Consider the following 27,763-nt stretch of genomic DNA (forward strand, 5'->3'; position numbering starts at 1 on the left):
GAAGTTAACTGTATGCTGCCCACAAAACACATAGACCTCAAACTGTTGGAACCAGAAGGTTGATGATGTCAACTCCCGATTACCTCACCACCAACCAATCAGGCTGAGATCACCGCCTGTCTGCACCACGGTGGTTCGACCTGCTTCTCACCCAGATGCCCGAGGACCACACAGGGGCAAAAAAGAGGTGGCACCAGGAAGAACCCTGCCTCTTCTCAGAAAAGCGATGCTTATGCCTCCCCCTCATTAAACTTTCCCTAAAATCTTGCCTCAGTCATCCCCTATGTAAGAAGTTGATTTATGAACTAAGTTCCCATGTCTCCATTCTCTGGCCATTGAATAAGGCTTCAATCTCAGCTTTGAACTCATTTTTGACTGCATGAACCCCAATGGAAAAAGAACTTTCCTCACTGAGGCAGGGGCCTCTGCTGGGCTACAGCCCAAGTGGGATCCTTATGACCTAATTCGGTAACAAATGGATGTTAGAACTAACTACTGCGTAGTCCAAACCTGTGTGATTGTGTCATGCCTTTGGCCCATGCTAGGCTTTTTCACATGATCTGCCTTCAAGTCTCATCTGCCTATTTTATGTTTATGCAGCTGGCCATTCTGAACTTCAGTATAACTCGTTATACACTTATCTCTTTTCAATTTCATGGAGCTATTTTCAGACTCAACTATCTGTCCTTTTCAGTCCAAAATTTGTGATGGAAGTTTTGTGTCACCTGCACTGAAAACTAGTTTGGCCCTTTGCTTTATTAATGTATAATATTTGTGGCAATTATCTAAAAAAATCTTTGTTGCCTGAAGGCCTGTCTTGAAGAATTTATATTATAAAATACTTTATTGGATTCTCTCATCTCTAGAAGTGGCTGGGGCAAGAATGAGGATGGAAATGGGGAGGTGACAAGAGAAGGAACCTGGGAGGTAGAAATTAATGATGGTGAGGAAAGAAATATCAAAAAGGAAACTCCCTGGTGGTCCAGTGATTAAGATGTCACACTTCCACTGCAGTGGGGCATGGGTTCGATCCCTGGTCGAGCAGCCAAGATTCTATGCGTCACACAACATGGCCAAAAAATAGGAGGGGAAAAAAAAAAAAAGGAAGCTTCCTGAATGTTTTGAAAACCAGAGCTTGTGATTTGAAAGCCCAGAAATGGCTTCATCCGTTAACTCCATATTTTTCAGGACCTTCAATATGCAAGGCAATGTGTTTGAAGAAATAGGGATACACACATATATAAAATAATCCCTGCTTTCAGAGAGATTAGTGCAAGAGATAAGATATTTAAATACATAGCTATAATACAATAGGACATAATGTCTGTGTGAGATAGATACAAGCTAAATGCCTTTAGAATGCCAGGGGCAGGACTGGTCACTTCTGCTCCCCTTGTGATTGTATTACTGGCCCAATTCTTTTAACGACTCATTTATTTGGGTGCACTGGGTCTTACTTGTGGCACATAGGATCTTTTAGTTGAGGCAAGCAAACTCTTAGTTGCAGCATGTGAGATGTGGTTCCCTGACCAGGGATTGAACCTGGGTCCCTTGCATTGGAAGTACCAGGGAAGACCCTTGAGTAAGACAATTCCTTCTCTCTTTACATGAAAGCTTTTTGTCATATAATTCTGTATTTCTCTCCCACTGTTAGTGGGATGCACTTACCTATCTCTTGACCTTGGGCTTGTCCGTATGACTTGCTTTGGGAAAAATATGAAGCAGAAATTAAGTTATGACCGTTCCAAATTTAGGCCTAGAGTGACCTGTTTCTGCTTAGGTCTCTATCCTGACTGTAAGAACATGCCTAATACTAGTTGCAGACACAATAAACAGCAGACTATCAGTTTCACAATTTCCTAAGATCTAATTCCTATAGTAAATCTCTATCATTCAGAACAGTTCTACTTTCTTATCAAACTCTAATACAGAAACTGGGTAGCTGGAAGTAAGGAGCTGCCATAAAAACCTAAAACATGTGGCACTGGTTTGGGGAACAACTGGCAGGACCTTGAGTAGGTTTTCACAAAAACCTAAAGGGCCTGGATGAGGGCGTTAACAGAAGCCTAGAGAGGAGGCTGAAAAGGAGGAATTACAAGGAATAAAGGAAAATGTTATTGGAACCTGGAAGAGACCCTGGGTAGTGAAAGTCGCTGTCATGTCCAACTCTTTGTGACCCCATGGACTATATATAGACCATGGAATTCTCTAGGCCAGAATACTGGAGTGGGTAGCCTTTCCCTTCTCCAGGGGATCTTCCCAACCCAGGGATCGAACCCTGGTCCGCATTGCAGGCAGATTCTTTACCAGATGAGCCACAAAGGAAGATTGTGTAGTAGAGTTTAGTAAAACTGCTACCTGTGGTAAAATGAAAAGTAAATACATATATATACCTAATAAACTTTTCTAGTTATTTCAGATCACTGCTGAGGATGCCACCTGGATTTTTCTAGCTGTGTAAGTAAAATAAGAGAGGAGAAACCTTACATAAGGAAAAATGTGATTTGGAGAAAACATAAAGGCTCAGAAGTCTTTTAAGCCAGGAAAGGATTCTCATGTACAGAAATAGCTTCCAGGCAAAGGTCAAATTCAGAGAAGGGCACTAAGACTTCGTTTTAGATCTGAGAAAGATGACTGTGCCTCAGAACACTTCAGACACAAACCGCCTTCTACAAGTTTGAAGACCCTGCCGAAGGCTTCCAAGAATTTTAGGGAGGTTGTTCATCAGCCTCACAGGGAGCCCAACATAGAAGAGACTATTTCTCCCATCCAAGTACTAACCACGCCCGACCCTGCTTAGCTTCTGAGATCAGATGACATCGGGCGTGTTCAGGGTGGTATGGCCGTAGACAGAAGAGACTATTTCTAACAGACTTACAGGGGCTTTTGTGTAACCTAAGAGCCCCACAGGTTTAAAAAATTCTCTCAGCTTGGATAGGTATAATATAAACAGAGACCTTGAAATCCCTAATTCCTACGGGAAAGAGGCAGGTTGAGAGCACTACTCCACGGGCAATCATGTGCTACCTTTGTGGGAAAGGATGACTCAGAGCCCCAGGGGTTATGCCTAAATCCTAGTCAAACCAACACAAGACTGGCTGGGTTTAAGTGCCAAAGACAGGTGACTGCGGTGTCTTTCTCATTCCCCCTTTAAAAAGGAAAGTCGAAAGCAGACAGAGTTTGGGACAAACAGGGAAGATTACTTCTAAGTTCGTAGGTATTCAGACTGAGAGGAATGAAACTTAAGGACCTTTACCTCAGCCACACCTGGACCTGATTAGACGGTGAGCTCCTAGACCCTGAGCTGTCACAATGGAGTTCCGGAAAAATTTTGCAAGTGAGAATGGTGTGAATTATTGCGGTCAAATGGGGGGCTGAAAAGAGCTCAGCATCTTCCATCCCGTTTCTTTTTTTAAAAAACGTGACTAGTTGTGGAGTTTACGTTCCCACTTGAGGCAGGACTTGTGAGGCAAGGTCAGAAAAAAAGGCAAGTTTCTGAAACGCTTGCTGCACTCACACTAGAGCCCTAATGATCAAGTAAACAGTCGAATGGCTTGAGCACAACATGCTGTGAGGAGCCCCCATTCACCCAGAGACACGGCAAGGTCCTGAAGCTGAGAAGCCTGGCCAGGCCCAGACTAGCTGCCTGCTGTTTCCATTCCATCCAGCACCTGACTGCAAACCTCAGAGACCCAAAGCCAATTACTCAGCTGAATCCTTCCTTAAATTCTGACACAGAAACAGGAGACAAAGAATTGTTGCTGTTTTAGGCCACAAAGTTTGGGGATGATTTGCAGCAGTAACTAACTGAAATACTGTTTCTGGTGGAAATGTAATACAATTAAGTATAATTTAGATGAGACCACACTTTCACTTTCCACTCACCTGAACGAGAAACAAGTATTAGGTCAATAATGAAGAAAATAGACTATACTAAATTTTTATTCCCCTGGAATTCACAAATTTTTCAAACACTGCTTTTTTAGGGCACTGGGCTACTCACTGTATGTTGCTTTGAGTCACATTCTTTGTATCATAATTAAATATTCAGAGAGATGACTTTATTTCCTATCCCTACAAAACTTTTACTTATGATTATACTTAAGAAGAGGGCAACCCACTCCAGTATTCTTGCCTGGAGAATCCCATGGACAGAGGAGCCTGACAGGCTACAGTCCACAGGATTGCAGAGTCAGACACGACTGAAGCAATTTAACACACAGGCAGACTAGAAACAGTAAGACCATGAAATCAATGAAGATGCACATTCCTGTATATTTTATTTACCATAAACACTAAGAGAATACAGCAAACACTGGAGAAAGGCGTTTAAGTAATTTTGATGTAAAGTTTAACACTTAAAATTATGCTTGCTCCCCCCCACCCCAATTGAACATGCAGGCATCATTTATTTCCAGATGCAGTGATTGCAGAGCATTACATTCTCTTGAAAGTTTTATAACAGAGTGTCCTTGCCCTGTAACTTAAAACAATTTCACAAACTATGTATAATCATGGTATAATACCATCATTCAGAGTTCCCCAAATGACTACATTCACACAATATTAATATTAAAGTCTGAGTTTTTAAAACATCATCTTAATAAGCCAAACCACAAAAACCCAGGTTCTAGTTTTAAATGTGTTTATGAAGACTGCTGCTGAGCTCAAAGCATGCAGATGTTCATGACCACCTAGATGAAGCTGGATACTGAAACTCCTTCAGTAGGTCCAATGATGCAATTTTTCACTCATCCCAAGTATCTCCATATTTGTTTACTTTGACTAGGAAAAAAGCACAAATAATTGATGATTCCAAATAGTAATAAGTGAAAGGAACTATTTTATGTTTGCTATTATTATGACTTAAATTATGTTTATCATTTGAATAAATGCACATGAGAGTCAAATTATAATTATAAAAAGGGGCTGGCTAGACTTTTGTGAACTGGAGGTTGGACATAAATATGGTATCAAGACCTTTACAAATGCATTTGATGTCTAAAACAACCTGATAAAGTACATATAATCCCCATTCTAAGGAAAACAGATTAGTAACTTGCCCAAGGTACAAACCTAACAAAATAGGTAGAACTGAAACGTGAACACAGGTCTATTTAGGTCCAAAAGCCTGGGTACCTTTACAACTTTACCATCTAAAGTAAGCACAGTATACATTACAGGATGTACAATAGTTACCAGTAAATGAAAAATAAAACAATAATGAACATTTGAATGCCGTTTTTCACAGAAATCTCAGATTTGATTAATCTCTCTCAGGAGATTAATACTAGTACAAGGAGGAAATGCTTTCCATATTTTTGCATTTTATGTGAAATTATATTTTGAAACATGTTATCTTCTCTACTCTTACTTTTTAGCCTCTTCTACACAGTCATCATCTGTGAACTATAACTCTTCAGAAGACCCAAGTATTCATTAACAATGTAAAGAAGCAGTTATATAAGAGGATTCCCTTCCCCAAGACTTTTTCAGTGAAGTCTTCAAAGTCAAAATTATTTCATTATTATACTAGGACATTGTTTTGCTTTTTCCCCTTGCTCTTCTTTCCTTATGTGTAGAAGGCAGTTTTCACGGAGCTACATGATGTGTGGGGACATCACTGCTGATAGTTAACTGAAAATATGCTTAGATGTTTAAAATTTCCGCCATAATTTCTAACTAGCTAAAGTAACAATGAATATAATCCACATAAACAAAAGCTGAGAATTTTTAAATGACACTTTCTGACCTAGTGAATCTACACTGTACTGTTAAATTTCTGTCTAGGTTCTACAACAGAAATCACAAACTGTTTCATAACTTTTTTCTTTAAATTACATAAAGTGCAAAAAAAAAGCTTTCTTTTTACAAAGAAAAACAGTTCATATCACTGTATCACGAAACAGAACTTCAAAACTATTCACAGCCAAAAGCGCAAATGTCCAAATCCAGCAAATATCACTCATCTACCCTGCTATCTCTTCTTAGTTTTTAGTACTAGAAGGCCTAACCAAAACACATTTCTGACATCAAATGATGGCACTATGCTATGCAGACCTACAGTAGAGCAGATTACAAAAATGAGAAGAATACTACCGCCTGCCCTCATGGAGCTTACAGTCTAAATTCTCAAATTAATTAGAAGATCAGCGTACCAGTGAATCTTCACATATCACAGAGTAATTAATAACTACTAAATACATAAGGCTTATGTTAAAAATTTTTATGACAAACATTAACAAGTATTGCTGATTACAAATCTATTTTAAAGCTGTAAAGAACATCAATAATATGACAGAGGTGGATCACTGTTATAAAATATAATTCTAAATGAAACAATTACTACCAATTAGAAATAAAACTAGCTCTAAAGGATGATCATAATAAAAAATACTAAGGATTTTTTATGTATTTTTGCATTCTCTATGGAGTACTCTCAAGAAGGTACACAGGACTTTTTTGTTCCTTCAATTTTTAAAGTAGTAAATAGAAAATCTTGAAACAATGATACATCCTCTAAAATTCCTCAAGAAAGATATTACAAAATTTTATACTGAAACAGCTACAAAGCCCTATTCAAAATGCCCTCGTTAGTGGCAAATCTTTGGAGTCAGAAAATCTACTCTGGGTTATGTGCAGCTGCTCCAAAAAGTCTTAAATCATGATTTTAAAAATCTGTATGTACTTTCCGGCGGTGACGACCTCCTCACAATAACATGCATCTTGCAACAGATCTTCTTCATCCCTCTCCAGAAGAGAAGAGGAAACACAAGAAGAAGCGCCTGGTGCAGAGACCCAATTCCTATTTCATGGATGTAAAATGCCCAGGATGCTATAAAATCACCACCGTCTTTAGCCATGCACAAATAGTAGTTTTGTGTGTTGGCTGCTCTACTGTCCTCTACCAGCCTACAGGAGGAAAAGCAAGGCTTACAGAAGGATGCTCTTTCAGACGGAAGCAGCACTAAAATCTCCCTGTATCAAGATGAATGGGGGCTGATTCATGTCAATGTATGGCAAAAACCACTACAATATTGTAAAGTAATTAGCCTCCGACTAATAAAAATAAATGGGGGAAAAAAAAAGATGAATGGGAATCCATCCCAATAAACAAGTTTTGGATACCATAAAAAAAAATCTATATGTCATAATTAATTATAGAGTGAAGTACTGTTAAGGGGCTTCCCTGACAGCTCAGTGGTAAAGAATTCACCTGCTAATGTAAGAGATATGGGTTCAGTTCCTGGGTCGGGAAGATCCACTGGAGGAGGAAATGGCATCGCACTCCAGTGTTCTTCCTGGGAGCTACAGTCCATGGGGTTGCAAAGTGTGGAACACAACTGAGCAACTACGCGCAAAGCACGGGTGAAAGTCAAACTCCCTCTTTGGAAACGCCCCAAAAGCTAGCTTGCAAGAATGGAATTCTTTCAATGTCGCAGACATACAAGGCCATCATCTTATTACTCAATCAGGATTCTGTGATTCTGCCAAAAGTGGCATTCATTATCAATCTAATCTGGTTTCATGCAATAGATACATCATTTGAAAGAATGGTATCAATTCCCAAGGTGGCTTCTCATAAGGGAAAACAATCAAATGTTTGTGTAATTTCTACATTAAAAATTTAGTCTTACTGTTTTAAGTTACACTATTTGGACTTCATTATTTTCTAACGTAAAATGGCTTTTGGAACACTTTAAAAAAGGAAGAACTGATAACTATTAAGTAGTTACCGTCTTAAAAAAATGTTATTTTGGTTAATTGCTTGAGGCATTAAATCACACGTTAGTATAATTAAACTAGTGCTGCAGTTTCCAATCCTAAAGAGTAAAGTGAGTCAGACTAGACTATCATACCTTCTTTTTTTGGCATTCTTTCCTGCATAGGCCTGACTGAGGGGTCAGTCTTATGTGTTAAAGTAACTTCATATGACTCTCTGTTCTTATTCCTTAATTCCTCATATGTAATATTTTTTCTTTTAGGACTTTCTTCAATGTTGGGCTCAGGTCCTAAAACAACAAACAGTTAATAAATGGTGATAAAAGGATTTGAGTAAATCCAAAGCAACTAAAGTTTACAAATGCTCCTTACCTACCAAAAAAGTAAAGTGAAGGATCAAATTATTACCAGCATTCCAAAGGTTCTGTATTTTCCCCAAGGTAATTATAAAACCAAAATCTACTTCCTCTTACACTTTCAAGCTTTTATTTCTAAAGTTAAAAATATATATTTTTAAACTACCCATGGCCAGAAGAATGGATATAATATACACCAGCACAATTCACTGATTAAATTGCCAGCGTTGCTCTAAACTGGGAGGTTATTCATACAGTTTATATAATTAAAGAGAAATATATTCTACTAGTGACAATTGAACAAAACTAGACATGGTGTAGATTTAGCAGTATTTCCATAGTTAAATGTTACTGTATCCAGTCTATATATATACAAACAACTCCAGCAATTTAAAAAATTTATCTTTTCTTGTATTTCAATAATATTTGAAAATAGCTATTGAAAGGTATAAAACATAAGTCTTTAATCACAGGAAGCATCATTTTGATTCAGGTTTAATGGATACAATACTGAGGCAGAAAAAAGTAGCAACTTTTACCTGGGGAACCAGCATTTATTCTCTCTCTCTCTCTCCCAAAGAAAGTCAAAGTATGAAAACATTTTATCAAAGAGTCAAATACTGATATAAAAATAAGGAAATGGTTAGGTAACAGGACTAAATATTGAATATAGTTTATAAAATATATAGTCAGCAAGCAAAGCCAGATAATATTTTTAAAAAATTAATTAATGTTAACATAACATTCAGTGAACTACTTAACTTATAAAATCTAATAAACCACTCCCAAAATAATATTTTTCAGAGGTTTTTAATGAGACACAGAAATTAGGTATATCATTTTAATAATATAACCATATGAATTAAAATAATTGTTTTAAAGCAGTTTTTATAAATGGTACTATTTTGAAAGTCAATAGTAAGGTCCCAGTGAATACTCACATTTTTCAAAGCAACATAACATTTCATTGACTATATTCAACTACAATCTTTTACCATAAAGTATACTTGCGCTGATACAAAGCAGAGGATTTAAATTTCTAATTAGTTCTAATATTATATAACATGGACAAAAACCACATTTTTCTTGCTTAAAGAAAAATATTAAAACTGTATAGTGCATTTAAAAGCACCTTGCATTTCATTAGTAATAAGTTATTGAATTCATTTGATTTCACCATACATGATATTTTTTAAATTCTGAAGGAGACAGCTTATACTAGATGAGTAGTTAGGAACCCTAGATTCTCATTCCCACTCTGACAACATTTAATGAATGTCCTTGGGCAAATCACTAAGCTTCTTTGAGTCTTGGTTTTCTCAATTGTGAAATATGGAAGTTTGAACTAGATGATCTTCACCAAAGTTCCTTCCAGGTCTAATACATTTTCTTATCAAAAAGAAAAACATTTCATCGTTCTGAAATTCTGCAACGAATAATGAAAACATGAATCAGACAGAAAATTAGGGGTAATTTTTTTCACTTGTAAAAGCCAAATGAAAATATTTTGCATTGTGTAGGGAGCAAGACTTATAGTAAAGAGCTGGAAGGAACAGGAAAATGTAAAAAAGCACTGATTTAAATCTAACTGTAATAAACTATAATAAGTCTCATAACAACTATGAAAGAATGCTTTCTACTCTGAGAGATTAATAACTTTCAATTCCTGGTAAGAGAAAGCAGAGGACAAAAAGGACTTAAACAAAAGGGGAGGATGTCCTGGTAAGGGAGGACTGCAGGAAAGCAAAGGAGGCCACTGTGGGCTCACGTGGGGAACTAAAGTGGCAACCTTGACTTGGGGGCAGGGGTGAGACAGCAGAGCAAGGATGGATGGATGGCTACAGTGGGGGACTTAAAACACATCAAAGTTTGGTCCTTGCTGTAGTCTGTGGGCAAATACCAAAGGGCGTTTTGTCTGTTTTCACTGGCAAAGAAATTATGTAACATGGAATGAAATTTTCTAATGCAAATACAAGGAAGGATGCAAGACATAGCAAGGGAAGACTTGGTGCATGGCTAGAACAGAAGTAGAATAGATTCGAATTTGGGAGACCGGAGAAATGGGAGACACTTTGAAACAGCTGACTCTGGAGATAAACTAATGACTTTAACCATTCTCTCCTATGCTGCTGACCTCTTTTCCTTTCTCACTAATCAGGTGTAGCATGTCCAGCTACTAAGGGGGGAGAAATGGTAACAATTAAAAAGACTTTTGAGCCTTCCTGATGATTCAGTACAGCACGTGGGTTTGATCCCTGGTCAGGGAACTAAAATTCCACATGTCGTACAGTGCAGACAAAAAATAAGACTTAAGAATCTCTTCAGTTATCTTAACTCTTTAACTTCACTTTCTCCTGTCTCTTTTGCAAAGTTAATACTCATCCTCCCCACCCCCGCCACTGACTCTTGCTCTAAGATAACAGTGCTGTCCAATACAATTTTCTGTAGTGATAAGAATGTTCTCTACACAGTCCAACACAGTAGCCAGTAACACATATGGCTACTGAGCAACTGAAATGCTGCCAAAGCAACTGAGGAACTGAATTTTCAATTTGTCTTAATTTTAACGAATTTAAACAGCCACATACAGCAAATGGCTATTTTATATCCTGACCAACCTAGAACCCTTTCAGCACCATCTGGAACCTTACTTGATCTATAATCAACACCTCTCTTTCCACTCTATACTTTCCCTCCTTTTAACCTATTCATACATAGAGAATAAAATCTCTTTCTGTCTGAAAAGAAATGAAGGCCCAAATGTCCCTTTAACCTTGTTTGCTCCCCACAGGTACTGGCTTATTGTGTTTATTTCAAAGCACGTGTTTTCAAATAATCTATGAGGTCCACAATCCCTTCTCCAAACCCTTGGGAGTCAGAAATGCTTCAAAAATCAGAGTTTTAGATTTTAGAAAAAACATTACCGTATATATCCCTTATTACTTAATGTCCATTGAAGTAGTGATGAATAAGCAAACACAACATTCCTAAAACAAAATCTAGAAAAAATATTAAGATAAATAAAGATGATCAATATAGCTCTATCCAGCTGAAATCAGTTTGAGTTCAGGTCAGATGTTTATCACTAATTATTTAAAAATCTTGTTCTTCTAAAAAAGTTTTTGATTTTAGGTAAGAAATTACAAACTTACACTTTGTTTCCAATTCATCTTTCATGGCAAATTAGACTGAAGAAAAAGCAAGGAAGCAAGCTAGCTAACATTTGTTGACAGTCTATTATTAATACTTTTCAGGCATTACCTCTGATTAGTTCATTTCATTCCCAAATTTCTTTAAGACATGTATTACCAACTCAATTCAAGAGATCAAGAAACTGAAGGCACTACAAATTACTTGTCTAAAGACACATAGCTAGCAAATGTTAATCACAATTCACATGCAGGCCTTAATCCAAAGCTGATGTTGTTTCACTCACATCACATGATCTTCAAAGCTAATAGTCACACAAACTTCACAAAGCACTTTCACATGGATTTTCTCACCTGACAACAGTTCTGTAAAGCAGGTAATTTTTTTCACATTACAAAGAAGCTAAGAGAGCCTTTAAGACCACAGTAATAAATGAAACCTTTTAAAGACTCTTTCAAGCACCATTTATCATTTCGTCTTTGCTATTTCACTAAACATGGTATTTTCAATTAATGGAGCATATTAATAATTTATTCTTATTTTTCTATATTTTCCAGCAGACTGAGAGAGTTTTTCAGGGCAAACAGCCAGCTCTTATTCATCTTTACTTCCATACCTAGCAGAGTACCTGATACCTACTGGACCTCAAAAAGTGTTGAAGGAATGAAGAATGAATTCAAATGAACAGATGAGCAAACAAACATGCTGAGTTTAGGCTGACGGTGGAATACAGAGGTGATATCCAGCAAAAAAGGTCATCAAATAAAGTTTATACATACGTTGGACCATAAAAGCTGAAATTCATTTCAAGAGAAGTTTCTACCTTGGGCAATATGATCAGTAATACCAGTTGGAGTAGATTCATTCAAAGAAGCACTGAACGGAATTGGCTCATAATGAGGAAGCATCTCTTTTTCTAAGTTGTCTGCTGCTGGAGATGTTGCAAAAGATGAATGACCACTCACATTTGAGTCATATTTTGACCTCTGAGAATAGTGCCTATAAAATAAAATCACATTGTATAAAGAAACATGGGTTACTGTCTATGCCTTATTTAAAGAAGTGTGTTAAGATACAAAACCTTAAGTCATTTTCTAAAGGAATCATATAATTTTAGTATAGTTATTTAAAAGAGTAAAATACAGTCTGTTTCTGCCACAAAAACAAAAATATGTTCTGATCCACTTATACAACTAAAAAATTGTCACTCTTAATATAGAGAAGAGAAAATATGTATCCGATTTTCTATTATTAGGCTTCAGAGATCCTTTTAATGTGTTTAAAGTTCTTGGAAAGAAAAAGTACTTCAGATCAGAAAATGTGTCCATTTCTCACATTAACTGGGAAGTTACTTCCACAGGGAGTAGTCCATATAAACACCATTTTGCTGAAGCAAATATAAATAACAGTAGTTCTCATGGGGTTTCTGTCACTTACCATTTGTGACAGGACAATTTATCTACTGAATCTACTTAATTACTTTATTTATCATCTACCTCTCAAAACAGACAGATTCATTTATCTACACTTACACAATTTTCCTACAATTTTAACCAACAGAAGGATTAAAAAGTTGAAATCTGTCAAGAGATGAGACTGATAATATTTGGCAATTAAAAAAATAAGAATATAGTAACCAAACTAGTTTGCCAAATTAAAATCTCTCATTCTCGGACATGAACTCCCAATAGGATGCAACTCTTTATTTTAAACCAAAGTAAACAAATCTTGTTTTACTTTTAAAAATAAAATTAGCTTTAGCTTGCTGCAAAATGGCAAGTTTCCAGTGGTCCTTCAGTGAGGCAATGTTTCATGCACTCAACTACATCAGTATCTAGTTACAGGTTTTTTGGCTAAAATGAAAGCCTTTATAAAGATCTGAATGGCCTACCCAGTTGGTGAAGATCGTCGTGCCTGTCCTGATCGTAAAGCTTCTCCGAGAGGGGAATTCTCAAGATTCTTGAACTTCTCCTGGCAAGTTTTCACATAAGAAAGCTTTCCAGCAAAGTATCCCATGATGCAAGCAACTTATTTGTAAAAATAAACAAAAAGTGTAACTCAATGTGCCTCTTTATAGACAAAAATCTTTTCTAAAAGAACACTTCAAAAAAATGTAGTTCTAAATACGTCTCTGGTGTGGAAAAACTGGGATTTCCTGAAATACTGGTAAAAGTACAACACTGAGTTGCACTCAAAGAGTTCACAGAAAGATTCAGTGGATATAAATCAAGTAAGTTAAAAATTATGTGAAAAAAATCCCTTAAAATAATAAATTATGAAGCGCTACCTAAGCATGGCTACTGTTGTATCTTTTTGATACAGAAGACAGAATACCCTGTCAGATTCATAGAAAGTTTCAGACACTCTCCTTTAGGGCAATTTACTATTTTTTTACTAACCATATCATAAAATGTAAAGAAGCTATATTTATAAATGCTGTTATGTTTATCTACTACTTGCAAATTAGGGTTTTTAAAAAATTAATTTTCAAATACTCTTTGATTAATCAGAATAGCTAAACTTTCTTTCCTCATAGACTAAACATTGTATCTTTACAAAATTTAAAACTGATGGTTTTAGACATTATAAAACAGAGAAAAATGCCTCTTTCAACTAACCCATGGTTTTGAATGCTAACAATAAAATGCCCAAGTAGTTCATTTAAAACTTAAACACAATGATTTATCAAAACAAATAACCACATAACTGTTATTAGTAAGACAGAACATCTGTAAAAGCTATTTATTTTACTTAGGCAAAAAAGCTATGAGAATTAGTATTGTTCATACTTACATATAAGTTTAGGAATGGAACCATATTTGGGATGACTTGAAAGGATTCCTAAAGATAAAACAGTAAATGTTTCTGAGCAACACTGTTACATTTACATAATTAAGATTTTTTTTATTTTTTATTGCAAGGAGAGGCATTTATGCTAAGAGTATAAGAATGGTACAGAAATTATGGTCAAAAATACAAAGAAAATAATTCTGCTAGTCATATACTTCTGCTGGTCTTTTTTAATGTGAGACAAAAGTAGTTTTAAGTTTAGCAGTGCAGTATAAAGCAAGATATATCTATTTCTTAGTGGCTTTGAGCAACCCACAAAGACATAAGGAAAAATTAGTACAGACTACACCTCTATATATTACCTGAAAGCATCAGCTCTTTCTAGAATACCAAAGCAGCCTGAAGCTAATCAAAAAAGAATTCAACATCAAGAGAAATATGAAGAAATCAAAAGATTCTAACCTATTAGAATGGATGAATTCGGCAAGATCACTTGATACAAGCTCACTATACAAAAATACACAAAAACAAAAAATACACATCTCTATGTAACAGGAACAAACAAAAAAAAAAACAATTTAAAAAGGATACTACTACAGCACCAAAAACCATCAAAGACTCTGAAAACTACAAAATTTACTGAGGGAAATGAAAGCGAAGCTAAAGCTAAATGGAGAAACACACCATGTTCATGAATTCAAAGATTAAATATTGTAAAGATGGCAGTTCCTCATAAACATCTATAAATTCAACACAATCCCAATTAAAAGCAAAGAAGGTTTTTTCCCCAAACTGAAAAGCTTATTCTAATATTCATGTGGGAACACAAAGGGTCAAGAAAAACCGAGGCAATATTAAAGAACACCACAACAGAGAACTAGCTATCATTAGATATCAAGATCTATGATAAAGCTATACTAATTAAGAATGTGTTATAAGTACAAGAACACATAAACTGATCAAATTCAGAAAAATCCAGAAACAGACCCACACATACAGTCACTTGATTTATAACAGAGGCAACAACACTGCATTGCAGTGAACAAAGACTAGCCTTCAAAACATAGTGCTGGGCCAACCACAAATCCGTACGGGGGAAACATGTACCTTGATCCTACCTCATATAATGTTCAAAAGTAATTCGAGATGACTTGAAAATAAAAGTATGAAAGACAAAACAGGGAATTTCCTAATATCCCAGTGGTTAAGGCTCTGGGCTTTCACTGCCAAGGGCCTGAGTTCAATCCCTGGTCAGTGAACTAAGAAGTGTGACAATATAAATACAATAACGCTTACAGAAAAAGCACAAGAGATTCTTCATGTCCTTATACCAGATAAATATCCTGAAGAGACCACAGAAAGCCTTTCTTATAAGAAGACATCTGATAAACACACACGAGATCAACTTCATTAACCATGAGGGAGATGCAAATTAAAACTACAATGCAATCGCTATCATGTTTACTAACAACGGCTAAAATTCAAAAGATACAATAGTAGCATGTGTTGGTGATAATGACACCAATAAGTTAATAAACTGGTAGTAGGAGTGTAAACTGGTCTAAACAGTTTGGGAAGTTTAGAAAGTGTCCACTAAAACTGGGCCTGGACATAATCTCTGACCAAGCAAAACGTCTACAGAGAGACATGGAGTTCATGGCAGAACCATTTGTAACGTCAAAACTGGAAACTACACAATCAATGTACAGAAGGATGGACAGACTGCCATGATATATTCACACATCAAAAGACTATATGCAATGAATATATATAACTTACAACTACATGCAACAATGTGAATGAATCCAGTGACATGCTGGTAAACAAGCTTTCCAAATAAAAGGCTCTGATTTGTAATGTTAGTTGATTTCTGTGGTGTAAATACTTGCCCTATTTCAAGCTACCAATGCTTTAAAAATTGGTTTGCCAAGTTCCTAAAATTTCTAACAATTAGCCCTCTGGAGCTGGTACAAGCCAGTTTTGGCATACTACTGGACGAATCTCACAATGTTGAAAGAAGGTACACAAAAGATTATATCATGTGTATGTAATTTTGCCATTTAATTTTTTATAAAATGAACTGAGATAATGAGAAAAGGGAGGACTGTAACAATATCTACATTTACACAAAAACACTGTTTCTTTATTCTGTCACCAAATAGCTATATACCACTTATAACATACAGGCACTACATTCTAGGAAGTAGGAATGTAACAGTAAAGAGACACTCTCTTTAGCCTCACAGAGCTTTTAGTCTACAGATCAAATGAAGACAAACAGAATATAGTGTAATGGTTGCTATTCATCCACTCAAATACGGACACAGATTGGAGATAACTGCAGACTCAGTTCCAGACCACTGTAATAAAGCAAATCACATAAATTTACTGGTTTCTCACTGGATATTAAAATTCATGTTTACACTATGTTGTAGTCTATTAAATATGCAATAGTATTATGTCTAAAAAACAATGTACATACCTTAATTTAAAAAAAATATGTTGTGCTTAAAAATGCTGGTCATCATCTGAGCCTTCAGCAAGCTATAATCTTTGTTAACAGTAACACCAAAGAGCACTGATTACAGAGCACCATGACAAGTATAATGAAAAAGTTTGAATTACTCCAAGAATTACCAAAATATGACACAGAGACACAGAAGTTAACAGCTACTTTCAGAAAAATGATACTGATAAGACTTGCTCTATGCAGCTTGTCACAAATTTTGAATTTGTAAAAAAAACAAAAGTATCTGTGAAGCACAATAAAATGAATTATTCTTGTATTTTAGTGTCTACTGCATGCACTATGCCCCGTCAGTTGCCAAAAAAAAGGTCCATATTCTAAAGGGAAGTAGCAAGAATGGAGACAAATACAATTACTGAGACTAATGCAATATTCTTACCAACAAATGGTGCATGAATTACAATGGGAATGCAGATGAAAATAGATAGCTTACAGAAATACTTAAGAGCTGGACTACAGGAGAAGGAAATGGCAACGCACTCCAGTACTCTTGCCTGGAAAATCCCATGGACGGAGGAGCCTGTTAGGCTACTGTCCATGTGGTCGCAAAGAGTTGGACACAATTGAGAAGCTTTCATTATATATAATGTTCTTCTCTGTATCCACTAATTTTTTTGCTCTGATGTTTATCTTATCTGACATTTATATAGTGAATTGTTTATTATTAATTAATGTTTACATGATATACCTTTGCCTATTCTTTTATTTTCAGCCTCCCTATATTGTTATATTCAAAATAAATTGCCTGTAGATTGAAAAAAAAAAAAAAGAACTGGACTACAGAATGGATATTTGTTGGACAAAGCAGATAAAGAACAGAAGTGAAAAATGTCTGAATCCTGGCTAGAGAGTGATGCCATTCAGACTCAGGGGGAATGGAGGAATTAATTTGTGGAGAAGTGAATTCAGTTTGGGACTGAACTTGAGTTCAATTTGAGAAGCCTGTAGAAGGGCCATTCACGTGGAGATGTGCAGAACATGGTTCTGGAGCAGATTACCTAGGCTCGAGATAATTATGAGGACTTAGAGCAATAAATGGTCACTAAACTTCCCATCATTGCTGGATAGTACATGGACTAAAAATTCAAAGACAAAACAAAACTCTTAAGAACACAGTGAAGGAAAAAACCCACACTAAGAATGTAAGCACCAACAGGTTGTGGGTTTTTGTCTTCAATGCTACATACCCAAAACAGTATATACTGCATATCAGACATTCAAAAAACATGAAAACATGGAGAAGTTGCCTGCAATAGGAGAAAAACCAGAAGAATGTGCTATAATTGAAGCCAAGAGACAAGAACATTTTAAGAAGGACTGGTTAAAGTTGTGTAATGGTCATGAAGAAAATCTGTCTATCAAATTCAAGCAACAAAAAGGTTGTACTGGTACGTTTTAGTACATGTCAGATTATATACATAATCTAGGACATATACTGCAGTAGGTCAAAAGAAAAAGTAAAGTGCTCATTCATGAAGTCTGGTTTCAAATTCAAGATAACCAGGAGCAGCTGTAAAAGGATAAAAATTTTTTCTTTTTTATGTTCTCAAGTTAGAAATGATCTGAGCATATTTAAATGTTTTGATTTAAAAGAATGAATAGAGCAGGAGCAGCTAAGACTATGTAGAGTATGACAAACTGGATAAAAATCATACATGTAGATAAAATCATACACAAAATGTTAGGCATTTTGATTAAATGCAAAATGTTTTGCTGGATTCGAATTCCTTTTCTAAAGTCTCTCTCAATATTTTTTTTGAGACTGAGTTTTCATTAGAATACCTCACCCTCCAAAAACAAGATCCCAATACAATTTCAACAATAATAAAAGCCCTGGATTCTGGGAGATAATTATATGGGTGACATATCACTCAATATTCTTTTCTGTATCTTTTACTCAAAGTATCAAAATCCCAACAACAAAACTCTGACAAAGGTATAAAGATGACGTGACATGCTCAATAGAAAATGTTATTCTACAAATTAGGTTAAGTCAATTTCAACAACTCATCCTTTTTAAAAAATGGATTACTAAATCCCACTGAAAAGGTTCAAGCCCAGTCACTACGAAAAATGTTGAAGATGGTTGTTGCTCATGGTATGACTTCTGCAAATGAAATCAGAGGCATAAATCACCATTAATTTCAAGTCAAATAATCACCGAACAATAACCAGAAGTCCAAGATGATCTTGGCTGCAACAATAATCTGTCATTTCAGTACTAGGTCCTAAGATTCTCAGTGGTAACTATGTGAGAACCATCCTATGAAGATGTGTGTTCAACTACAAAAAGAGAATTTCTGTTTGTGGTTTGGTTATATGTATAATTAGCTACAAGGCATTCCCAAACAGGCAAAAACCCAGCAATGGTGTCATTTAAGGTCTGAGTAGGTGCAATCTCATCCTCCCAACCTTCACCACTTGTGCCTTACCTTCAAGCTGTCCAAAGTCTCCTATTCTATGTAAGCCCAAAAGTTCCAAAATTTTGCTTTCTTTGTTATCTTTTCAACATTACCATTTCTCTTGGTTCCATCTTAGCTATACATTTTCATTCTTCCCTGCATGACTTTGCCACTCTAGCCATGTCAGTCTCCTGACTGTCCCCTCCCCCCCAACTGTCATGGTTATCATTCTGATAACCAGGTCCCTCCTTCCTGAGATTCTCCTACATCTCCTTTAATCTAAATCCTACCCATCTTCAAAACCTTCATTACAGTAGCCCTACAAAGATCTTTCTTATTTGAAACCCTGTAACTCTTGGGAGTCTCTACCACAAAACTTAGAAGCTTATTTAATTATATTCTCTATTTGCTTTGACTTTGTATTCACAAAGTCGTATTGACAACTTTGTATTCACTTTGTTTTCCTTACATGAACCACCAGCTGTTACTAATTTTTCTTTTCTATAACCCACCCCACCCCATGTCTAGCTCCAATCATTAAATGACAGAACTCAAATAAATAAAATGGGTAATATAATAATAGACACTGTAATTTCTTCATTGCTCAGTTTTTCCTTAAAATTAATGAGACTAAAATGTCTGTTTCACATTATAGAAACAGCCCTAGTCTATAAAACAACTCTGAAAGACAAGTAAATGCATCTTGATTCATTTGCTTTTTAAAAATTCCTGTCTAGTGAGGTTCTTTGGAAATTCTTGAAATAAAAACAAAATTTTACCTCAAAAACTCCTCCCATTTCCCTTCAAAACTACTTTTCTCAACTAGTTGTGTCAATACTACTAAGTATTTCATACTGTTAATATGAAAAGGCTGTATGCGCCTATCATAGTAACATTTTAGAAGGAGCTTGTTGACTATCCTTTTCTGGAACATCTTCTAATTCCAAGAAGACAGGTCACAAAATAAATGTAATGAATATTTCTACTGCTTATACACTAAATTTAAAGATGTACAGACTGATACATTTAATACCTAACCTAAACACAACTATTCTTTCCAAGTAGCATATTTTACTGTGTAATTCAAAATTTTCATTTATTTTGCTAATAGCTAACAGAATATCTACGTATTTTCTTTTTGCTCTTGTTTTTGAGAGATTGCCAACTTCACTATTTAAACCAACAGAATTTGGACAAGGAAGAACCTCCACTCCCCCAGTATAAGACACAGCTGGTTTAGGAAGCTAGGTAGAGAATTCAGTCTTTTAACCAGTACACAGATTCAGCAGGAGCCCCTTGATTCAGGAGGCCTGGGATGGGGCCTGTGAATATGCATTTCTGACAAGCTCCTAGGTGATGAGTTATGTGGACGGTCTACCTAAACCAGGTCTATTTCTCTACCTTCCTGTAAACCACCACTGGCTTTTAATTACTTCCTTGTTCTTATAGTGTTAGTACACTACAGTGCAGGAGGACATCAAATTCTCAAATTTGAATTTTGAATCTGGATTCATGGCGATATATCCCTTCTAATGTAGAAATTTTTAATGATAATTTTTAATATGATATATTACCATATGTCCCTTATCTAAAGATGAGAAAAACAGAACATAAAAACATGATATCCAAAGTGCTAAACAAATTCAAAGTTTAAAATATTTACCTTTACTAATCAACCCTTGAGTAATCAACATACTTGTTGCAGCCAAAGGTACAGCTGTAGGGGGAAAAAGAATTTGTCAACATCAATAAAAGGATAAGATTTTGTCTGAGTTCATTAGGATAAATAGATGCCTATCAGTAAAACCAGCGCAATTAAGATCCTCAAAAGAGGTTTCTCCACTTTTAAAAGCTGTGCTATATATACTCAGGGAAACATAAAAAGCATTTTAAATTTAAGAAAATACGACAGATTATTAAACAACATAATTTCAGAACCACCCAAAATTTAGGCTCTAAAAAAGCCATTCATCAATTAAAACAACACAGTAATAGTGACCAAAAGTTACCTCTGAAGTTGAAGGGGGGAAAAAAATTAATGATGAGGTAGGCAAGACATATATTACAAACTGCAAAATTCCACATACCATGTTAAGTGCTTTCAGCACATTATCTCATTTAATTTTTACCACATCTTTATAAGCTAGATATTACTATTACCCTTTTAAAGATAAGAAAACTGAAGCTTAGAGACATTAAGTAATTTGTTCAAGATCATACAGCCACTTTCAATGGCAGATTCCAGATTCCAATGAATTCTGATACCAGATATCAAGTTTTTAAGTTCTGTATTACAGAGTGAACCAATACACAAGATACATTACTTGCCCAAAATCATATGGTGATCGGTACAATTAGAAAGCATATATTTTAAATACCAATGCTTTCTCTTAAACCAGGGAATTCTGTAAAACTAAATGAAAGTATGACTGACATACATATGCCTATTCATGCCGAGTGAAAAATCCCAAACTCTCATCATCTCAAAGGGGCTCATTGTTCATGAAACCAGTCTTCTCTACCCAAACTGCCTAAAAGGATTTCGATGTTAAGTCTGTACCTCTTTCCCAGTTAGGTAGTGTGCAGGAAAGATTTAACACGGCAGCCCCCAGACTGCTTTCCTTACAGAGGCCTGCTTTCAAGGTTGGTCCTTCCCTTTTATCTGGGAGGGTGACAGGTAAACTGATGTAAAACTTTACCTGGATGATAAGCGGCTCACTATGCCCGAACTACTTACACAAATACTGTTCATACCAAACACCTCCTTTCCTTCAGGGAGTCTGGAATTTTGTTACCTGCTAGGCTGAGGGGGTCTATGTGACCAGATCCCAATAAAATCTGTGGGTGCTAAGTCTCTTGATGTGTTGCTACAACATGCAACTGGAGAAATTTAGTACATTCTGTGTGTGTCTACTTGGAGAGGACTCTTAGAAGCTCTGTCTCTGAATTTCTCCCACTCCTTAACCTTTGCTGATTTTCCTTTGTATCCCTTCTGCTGTAAACTATTTTACATTGAAATAGCTACACATGACTGCCGCACTGGAGACTGAAGTTCCTGACTAGGGGTTCGGTAATGGTCTGTAAAGAGTCACATGGTAAATACTTTAAGTATTGTCCACCACACAGTCTTTGCCCCAACTACTAATTTTAAAGCAAAAGCACTGAGACAATATATAAACAAATGAACACATCTATGTTCTAATAAAACTTTATGAATGCAAAAACAGGAATTCCAGGTAAATTTCATGTGTAATGAAAAATTCTTTTGGTTTTTTTCAACTATTCAAAAATGTGAAAGTCAGCCTTAGCTTATAGCCATACGAAAACAGATTTGGCCCTTGGCCTATAGCTTGCTCAACTATGGTCTAGAATACATATGGGCAATTTAAGAACCAAAGTCAATAAGCATTTGAATTATTAAAATATACATGATTAAAATTCATAATGCTGGAATAGGGCATTAGCTTGGCCCTCAGACACAATCTGCAGAAACTCTAAGGCTTAAATCCTTGCTCTATTACTTACTAATGGACTTTACCTCTGCTGGAAAAATGATGTAACGTTAGTTGGTTAAAATGCCTTCATATATTATTTAAGGTTTTTCAAAGGATACTCCTTTAAAATTACAGCTTCAGTACAATTTGCAATCACTTTTCTCCTTCAGCTTGGTTCAAGAATTGCAACTTGAAGCACTAAAGCATCATTAAGGATATAAGGCAATGAGTTAGTTGGCCATCTCTACAAAGGACAACTTCCCCATTTTGCTTTCTTCTTAGGCCAAGATGGTACAATGTAAAGAGCAACAGTCTGGTTAACGAGATTCTAGTACTAGTTCTGCCATTCACCACTGTATCTTTCCATAAATCTCCTAACTTCTTTTCATACTAAAAAGGGTAACCGAATAGAACTAACGTCTCTTCCCAACTCATGCATTGTTACAGAAAAAGAGAATGGAAAATTAAAAGAGACTTCAGAGATTATCTAGTCTTCATTCTAGTCAGAGTAAAGAACAGGTCATTTGCTCAAAGCAACCCAGATGGTTTGCGGTAGAATTTAGATCAAAGCCTAAGTCGTCTAACTCTCAGGTCAGTGGTCTTTTCCCACTGCACTTGACTCCCATTCGAGAGTCAACTAAATGTTTCTTTAGGCAAATCAGTAAAACTGCTGACCAAATGCTATTTTGTATTACAACCATGATCTCAATCATATTCAACACAAGAACCCCTAAAATTCCTTTAACTCTTCTCTTACACTAGCAAAATACTTCTCTAAACTCATAATCGTTTTCAATTGAAACTTTCCATTCATCACAACAGCACTGACAGCCATTCAATGAAACAGCTTAAACATAGTAAGTTAAACTGAATTAATCTCCTTAACAATCCCATAAGATAGGTTATTATTATCCCCACTTAACAGAGAAGGAAACTGAGGCATACAGAGATCAGGAACTTCTCCAAAATCTCACAGCTAATATATGTTGGAGCTGTAACTTGAATCCAGACAATCAGGTTTCAGAGTCTATGCTCTCTTACATAAATCATATACTGTTTTATTTGAAAACCAATACAGACATATGAAACGTCATTCACAAAACCTATAAAAGATGCATTAAACAAATATGAATTCATACACTTTCTCAGCAGTTGCAGAGATTGAGAACTGCTGTAATACATAACACACATTAAACTAACCCTAGCATGTAGATTGTTACATTACCTGTATGTTTGTGCAGATGTAACTAGTTGTACACCTTCTTGTCCTTCTAACCCATTCTGCACACTGCTAACTAATGTTCCTTTAAACAAATAACATATCATCCCCTTGGCCCAAGAACTCACAGGCATGTGCTAAGTTGCTTTAATCATGTCTGACTCTTTGCATTCCTATGGACTGTAGCCCACCAGGCTCCTCTGTTCATGGGACTCTCCAGGCAAGAATACTGGAGTGGGTCGTCATGTCCTCCTCCAGGGGATCTTCCCAACCCAGAAATTGAACCTGCGTCTCTTACGTCTCCTGCATTGGCAGGCAGGTTCTTTATCACTAGCACCTCCTGGGAAGCCCCCAAGAAAATATAATAGGTAATAAAGCAAACCTTTAACTCCTTGGTATTATATTTATTTTCCACCCCCAAGAAAAGACCTCTGCTACAATCCCTTCAGACTCAAGGCTCCAGAAGAGATCCAGTTATTACAGAATCTGCCTTTGTTCACTATTTTGTTCATTTAAATGCTCCCCCACCATTCTTCATTTACCTGAAGTTCTATTGGTTGTTAAGTCTCATTTGTTTAATAAAGCCTTTTATAGCTAAATCAATTCCAACTAATTTATCTTTTTAATCCTATTGCGGTTATGCACTTAATCTTTCTCAAGGTGTCTCCAGTTAGTTCTGTCTCAAGTACATCATAAAACTACTTCAGGACAAAGACTATCTCATAAAACATATTCCAAGCATAGTACCTTACACACTATATGCACAAATACCAGGCTGACTGATGAAAATGTACATCCTTTTTAATTATTTGTCCCCCCTCCTTTTCTAAAATCTCACCTTGTTTTTATTTTTTGCTAGAATTACCTTATCTGAAAGGACTGCAGTGACCTCTTGAAGAAGCAACATGGTTCTACTCAAAGGAAAATTATGTTTTGTGTTGCTTTCACCATTCTCTGTACTTAAAATCTTCATGTATAAAATCTCTAGTCAGAAATCAAAAGCTGTAGTGTAATAACACATCAATAAAACAGAAACTAACCAATTTTTATCCTACAGTGGTTAAAAGTTTAAGGGGCAGAATCATGAACTCGTTTCAGAGGGACAGGGCTTCAAGTCCAGAGACCACTGCTTACCAGCTGTGGAACACCAAATAGTATCATAACCCATGTATACTCAATAAATGCTATTACTATTGTCAATAAAAATACTTCATGATCTTGAAAAAAGAAATTATTACTTTAATATGCATACAATTCTGATCATTTCATGATGTATGCAAAGGTCAAATGACTATGGAGTACACTTGAAACTAATATCAAACATCAACTATATTTCAATTTTAAATGCTTAAATAAAATGTGTACAACTTTATTTCCTTAACCAACCTCTTTTAGCAATAACCATACCAAAGTAAAAAAGCTGCCCATTCTTTCTATGCAAAGTCATTATAATTTCAGGTATTAAAGATCAAATTTTGTTGATCAGAAAATTTAACTTACATCTGAACCAGAAGCTTTCATCATTGCACTCTGCAAAGACTCTTCTTTCTTCCTCCGTTGGAATGTAATCAGCCCCTATGTCTTTTTACCAAGGAGAATCAGTAAAACGTTAAAACACCCATGAAGAAAAACTAAGTCTAAAAAAGTACCTTAGTCTAAACATTAACAAAACATAATTTTTTTTTTAAATAAAGTAATGGAATAAGTGGATTGTAAACTTTTAACAAACTTTGACTTCAAATATAAAGTTAGTGCCAGTATTCTACCAGCTATGTAGTCAAGACTGGCTTCAAAATGGGCTGGGTCTAGTGCAAGATTAAAATTTGGGACCCTCTGTTCAAATTATTAGGAATTTAACGATGCCAAGAGTAGACCATTAATGGGTCCATGTGCAACGCAAAGGTCACATAGTCATGAAGCCAGCCCAGTGGCTATGGTTATTCAAGGCAATGGAAATTTCTCTACATAAAAAGTGCTTTTAATTAGAAATAATTTAACTGATAGTTACGGGGAATTGGTCTTGGAACTTCCGCATTTGGCTCTCGAAAATCAGCCCTCCCATTCATCTTTCCTGCATCAAAAACATTTATGAAAAGCATTAGAAATCACTGCAACTGGCCAAAATAAATCAAGATATAACACAGTAAAATTACTAGTCTACATTGCAACCAGCCAACAAATATTTACAAAACACAACTACATCTAGAGTACTTGAAAAGCTGCCTTAAAAAGTCACAAACCTAGTAACTATTTTAGAACGATTCATTAGGTCCTGTAATTGAAGAATACATAAATAATACAATTACTTATTAGCTGGTTATATCAAGACACAAAAGGCTATCGATGTTTAACAAAGACTTATTTTTCCTTCTGAGGCCGGTTTATTTCACATTATCCTGTGTTAGGATCCTCTCCGAAACATATGCCCAACGATTAAGATAATTCACCAAAATAGAGAAGGAAATCCCAAATCATCTCTGGGCTTACATTTTTAAAAAATGAAATAATGACCAGGAAACATACAATCTCTTCTACAAAGCAGTACTTCAAAAAAAAAAAAAAAACTGAAATAACAAGGACGTCATTTTGTTCTCCCTGTGGTGGGAAGCTAACAGCACATTCTGTATCCTCTTTCCTCCCTCCCCAAATGGAGACCTAGAAAAATAAACGAGATACACAAAATGCATAGCATTTCAAGAACATACATTTTATTATTTTTAACCCATGCCTCCGGATTTAAGAGATCAACAGATTAGATAGCTACGTATTGTACACAATGTTCACATAGGATGGTCTTTATTCTCATCTTAAAGACAATTCAAATGAAAACAGGAAACTTCACACGCGAAGAGGAGAGCAACTGGGACCCTTCCATAATTCACTTATTCAGTAAATTGTCACTGAGGGCCTTCTATTAATTCATGCCAACCTCTTGACTAGGGAAAAAGAATAGAGTAAATCAATGCATGGATGGATGGAGATTCCTTAATAAACTACGTATATCCTAAAACAACCGCAAAAGAAAAAACCGAAATCCTCTTCTCACAACAGCATCCTACCTAGAAAGAGATTGTCAGGTTTGACAAAACCCCTTTTCACAAAATCATTTTAATCTCTTGCTCCCAAAGAAAAGAACAACAACCGTCGATTCCTGCATCCCATCCCCCACCCACTGCGTCTCCCACCTCCAACACCTACACACATCCGTCACCACCAATTTCTCCCATGCACACCCCCAGACACGCTCCCTCACCAGCCCTGGTCACCGGCACCCAGGAGCCCGAGGCCCAAAGCGCAATCGGCCCACCCTCGCAGGCGGGAAAAATGGCGGAAGGCGCAGGGGAGCGGCCGGCCGCACAGAAATGGGTGAGTGGGTAGGTGGGGGGCGGAACAGGGCTTTCTGCGTCATTTCACCCACCTCCCGACGACGGCGGCGGCGGGCGGTGGCGCGGCGAACCCGATCGACCAGGGACAGAAGGCCCGAAGGGGGACTCGAGTGTGGTGGAGGGGGGAGGGGAAGGCGGGAGGCGCGCGGGACCGCTGCGGGGTTGGGGGTGGGGAGCGGTCAACGACACGACCGCCAAGAAGTCACCCAGATACGGACTCAAGATGACCGCGACCCGGAAGCAGTGGTGACCTACGGAAGGAAATGACGTCAAGACCTCCCTGCGGAGTCTGAAGGCGAGCAGCCTCAGAAAGGACGCGAACTCCTGCGTCTGTCTGCGTAGTCCGCCTTGGCTTGTTCCTGCAGCGCTCCCCTCCACCGCCCGCCGGGGCGCTCACGAGCTGCACTGCGGCTGCGCGTCCCACCACTGCGGACCCGACCCCGCCCACCTCCTCCCTGCAGCCCGCGGGAGGAGGCTAAGGTTTAGGCTGCTGTGACGCACCGCTGTAATCTTCCAGTGACTGGCCGGCAGGAACGTTCTGGAAGCCGCTTTTATCCTCTGTTGAGAGTTGGCTATTTAGCTTTCTCTGCTTTTAGGCTTTACATAGTGCATTTCTTCCTTTGGGCCTCTAGGCTAAGTAGTAGCAAGTAACTATTAAACATGTGCACTTGGCTGATACTTTTGAGCCTAACTTCTGACTAGTTCTAGAAACCTCAG

At 36.7% G+C, this 27,763-nt stretch overlaps 2 protein-coding genes across 7 annotated transcripts; one reads left to right on the forward strand and one right to left on the reverse strand.

The window, feature by feature from the left end:
- Positions 1-4,255: 4,255 nt before the first annotated feature.
- Positions 4,256-27,423, reverse strand: OCIAD1 (OCIA domain containing 1). Of its 6 annotated transcripts, none has more exons than XM_043906812.1 (9): positions 27,302-27,423; positions 25,669-25,731; positions 25,161-25,241; positions 20,611-20,664; positions 14,022-14,069; positions 13,120-13,255; positions 12,052-12,227; positions 7,860-8,012; positions 4,256-4,785 (listed from the first exon to the last, which is right to left on the reverse strand). In XM_043906812.1, the coding sequence occupies exons 2-9, from the start codon at positions 25,724-25,726 to the stop codon at positions 4,748-4,750; spliced, it is 744 nt and encodes a 247-aa protein (XP_043762747.1). In that variant the 5' UTR covers positions 25,727-25,731; positions 27,302-27,423; the 3' UTR covers positions 4,256-4,747. The 6 variants fall into 6 exon arrangements, with proteins under 6 accessions (XP_043762747.1, XP_043762751.1, XP_043762752.1 ...); XM_043906816.1 differs by lacking the exon at positions 27,302-27,423 and adding an exon at positions 27,079-27,278; XM_043906817.1 differs by lacking the exon at positions 27,302-27,423 and adding an exon at positions 26,914-27,042.
- On the forward strand, positions 6,720-6,971 carry LOC122696602 (40S ribosomal protein S27-like). Its single transcript, XM_043906818.1, has one exon. The coding sequence runs from the start codon at positions 6,720-6,722 to the stop codon at positions 6,969-6,971; it is 252 nt and encodes an 83-aa protein (XP_043762753.1).
- Positions 27,424-27,763: the final 340 nt, after the last annotated feature.

Source organism: Cervus elaphus, chromosome 6 (genome assembly GCF_910594005.1).
Source record: "Cervus elaphus chromosome 6, mCerEla1.1, whole genome shotgun sequence".
Lineage (NCBI taxonomy): Eukaryota > Metazoa > Chordata > Mammalia > Artiodactyla > Cervidae > Cervus > Cervus elaphus.

Coding starts and splice junctions, on each gene's coding strand:
- OCIAD1 (XM_043906812.1), bottom strand. CDS start 25,726: ATGAATGGGAGGGCTGATTTTCGAGAGCCAAATGCGGAAGTTCCAAGA. Junction 12,228..13,119: donor CGACGATCTTCACCAACTGG/GTAGGCCATTCA, acceptor TTTATTTTATAG/GCACTATTCTCAGAGGTCAA. Junction 4,786..7,859: donor AAGAATGCCAAAAAAAGAAG/GTATGATAGTCT, acceptor CTTTTTTCCTAG/TCAAAGTAAACAAATATGGA.
- LOC122696602 (XM_043906818.1), top strand. CDS start 6,720: ATGCATCTTGCAACAGATCTTCTTCATCCCTCTCCAGAAGAGAAGAGG.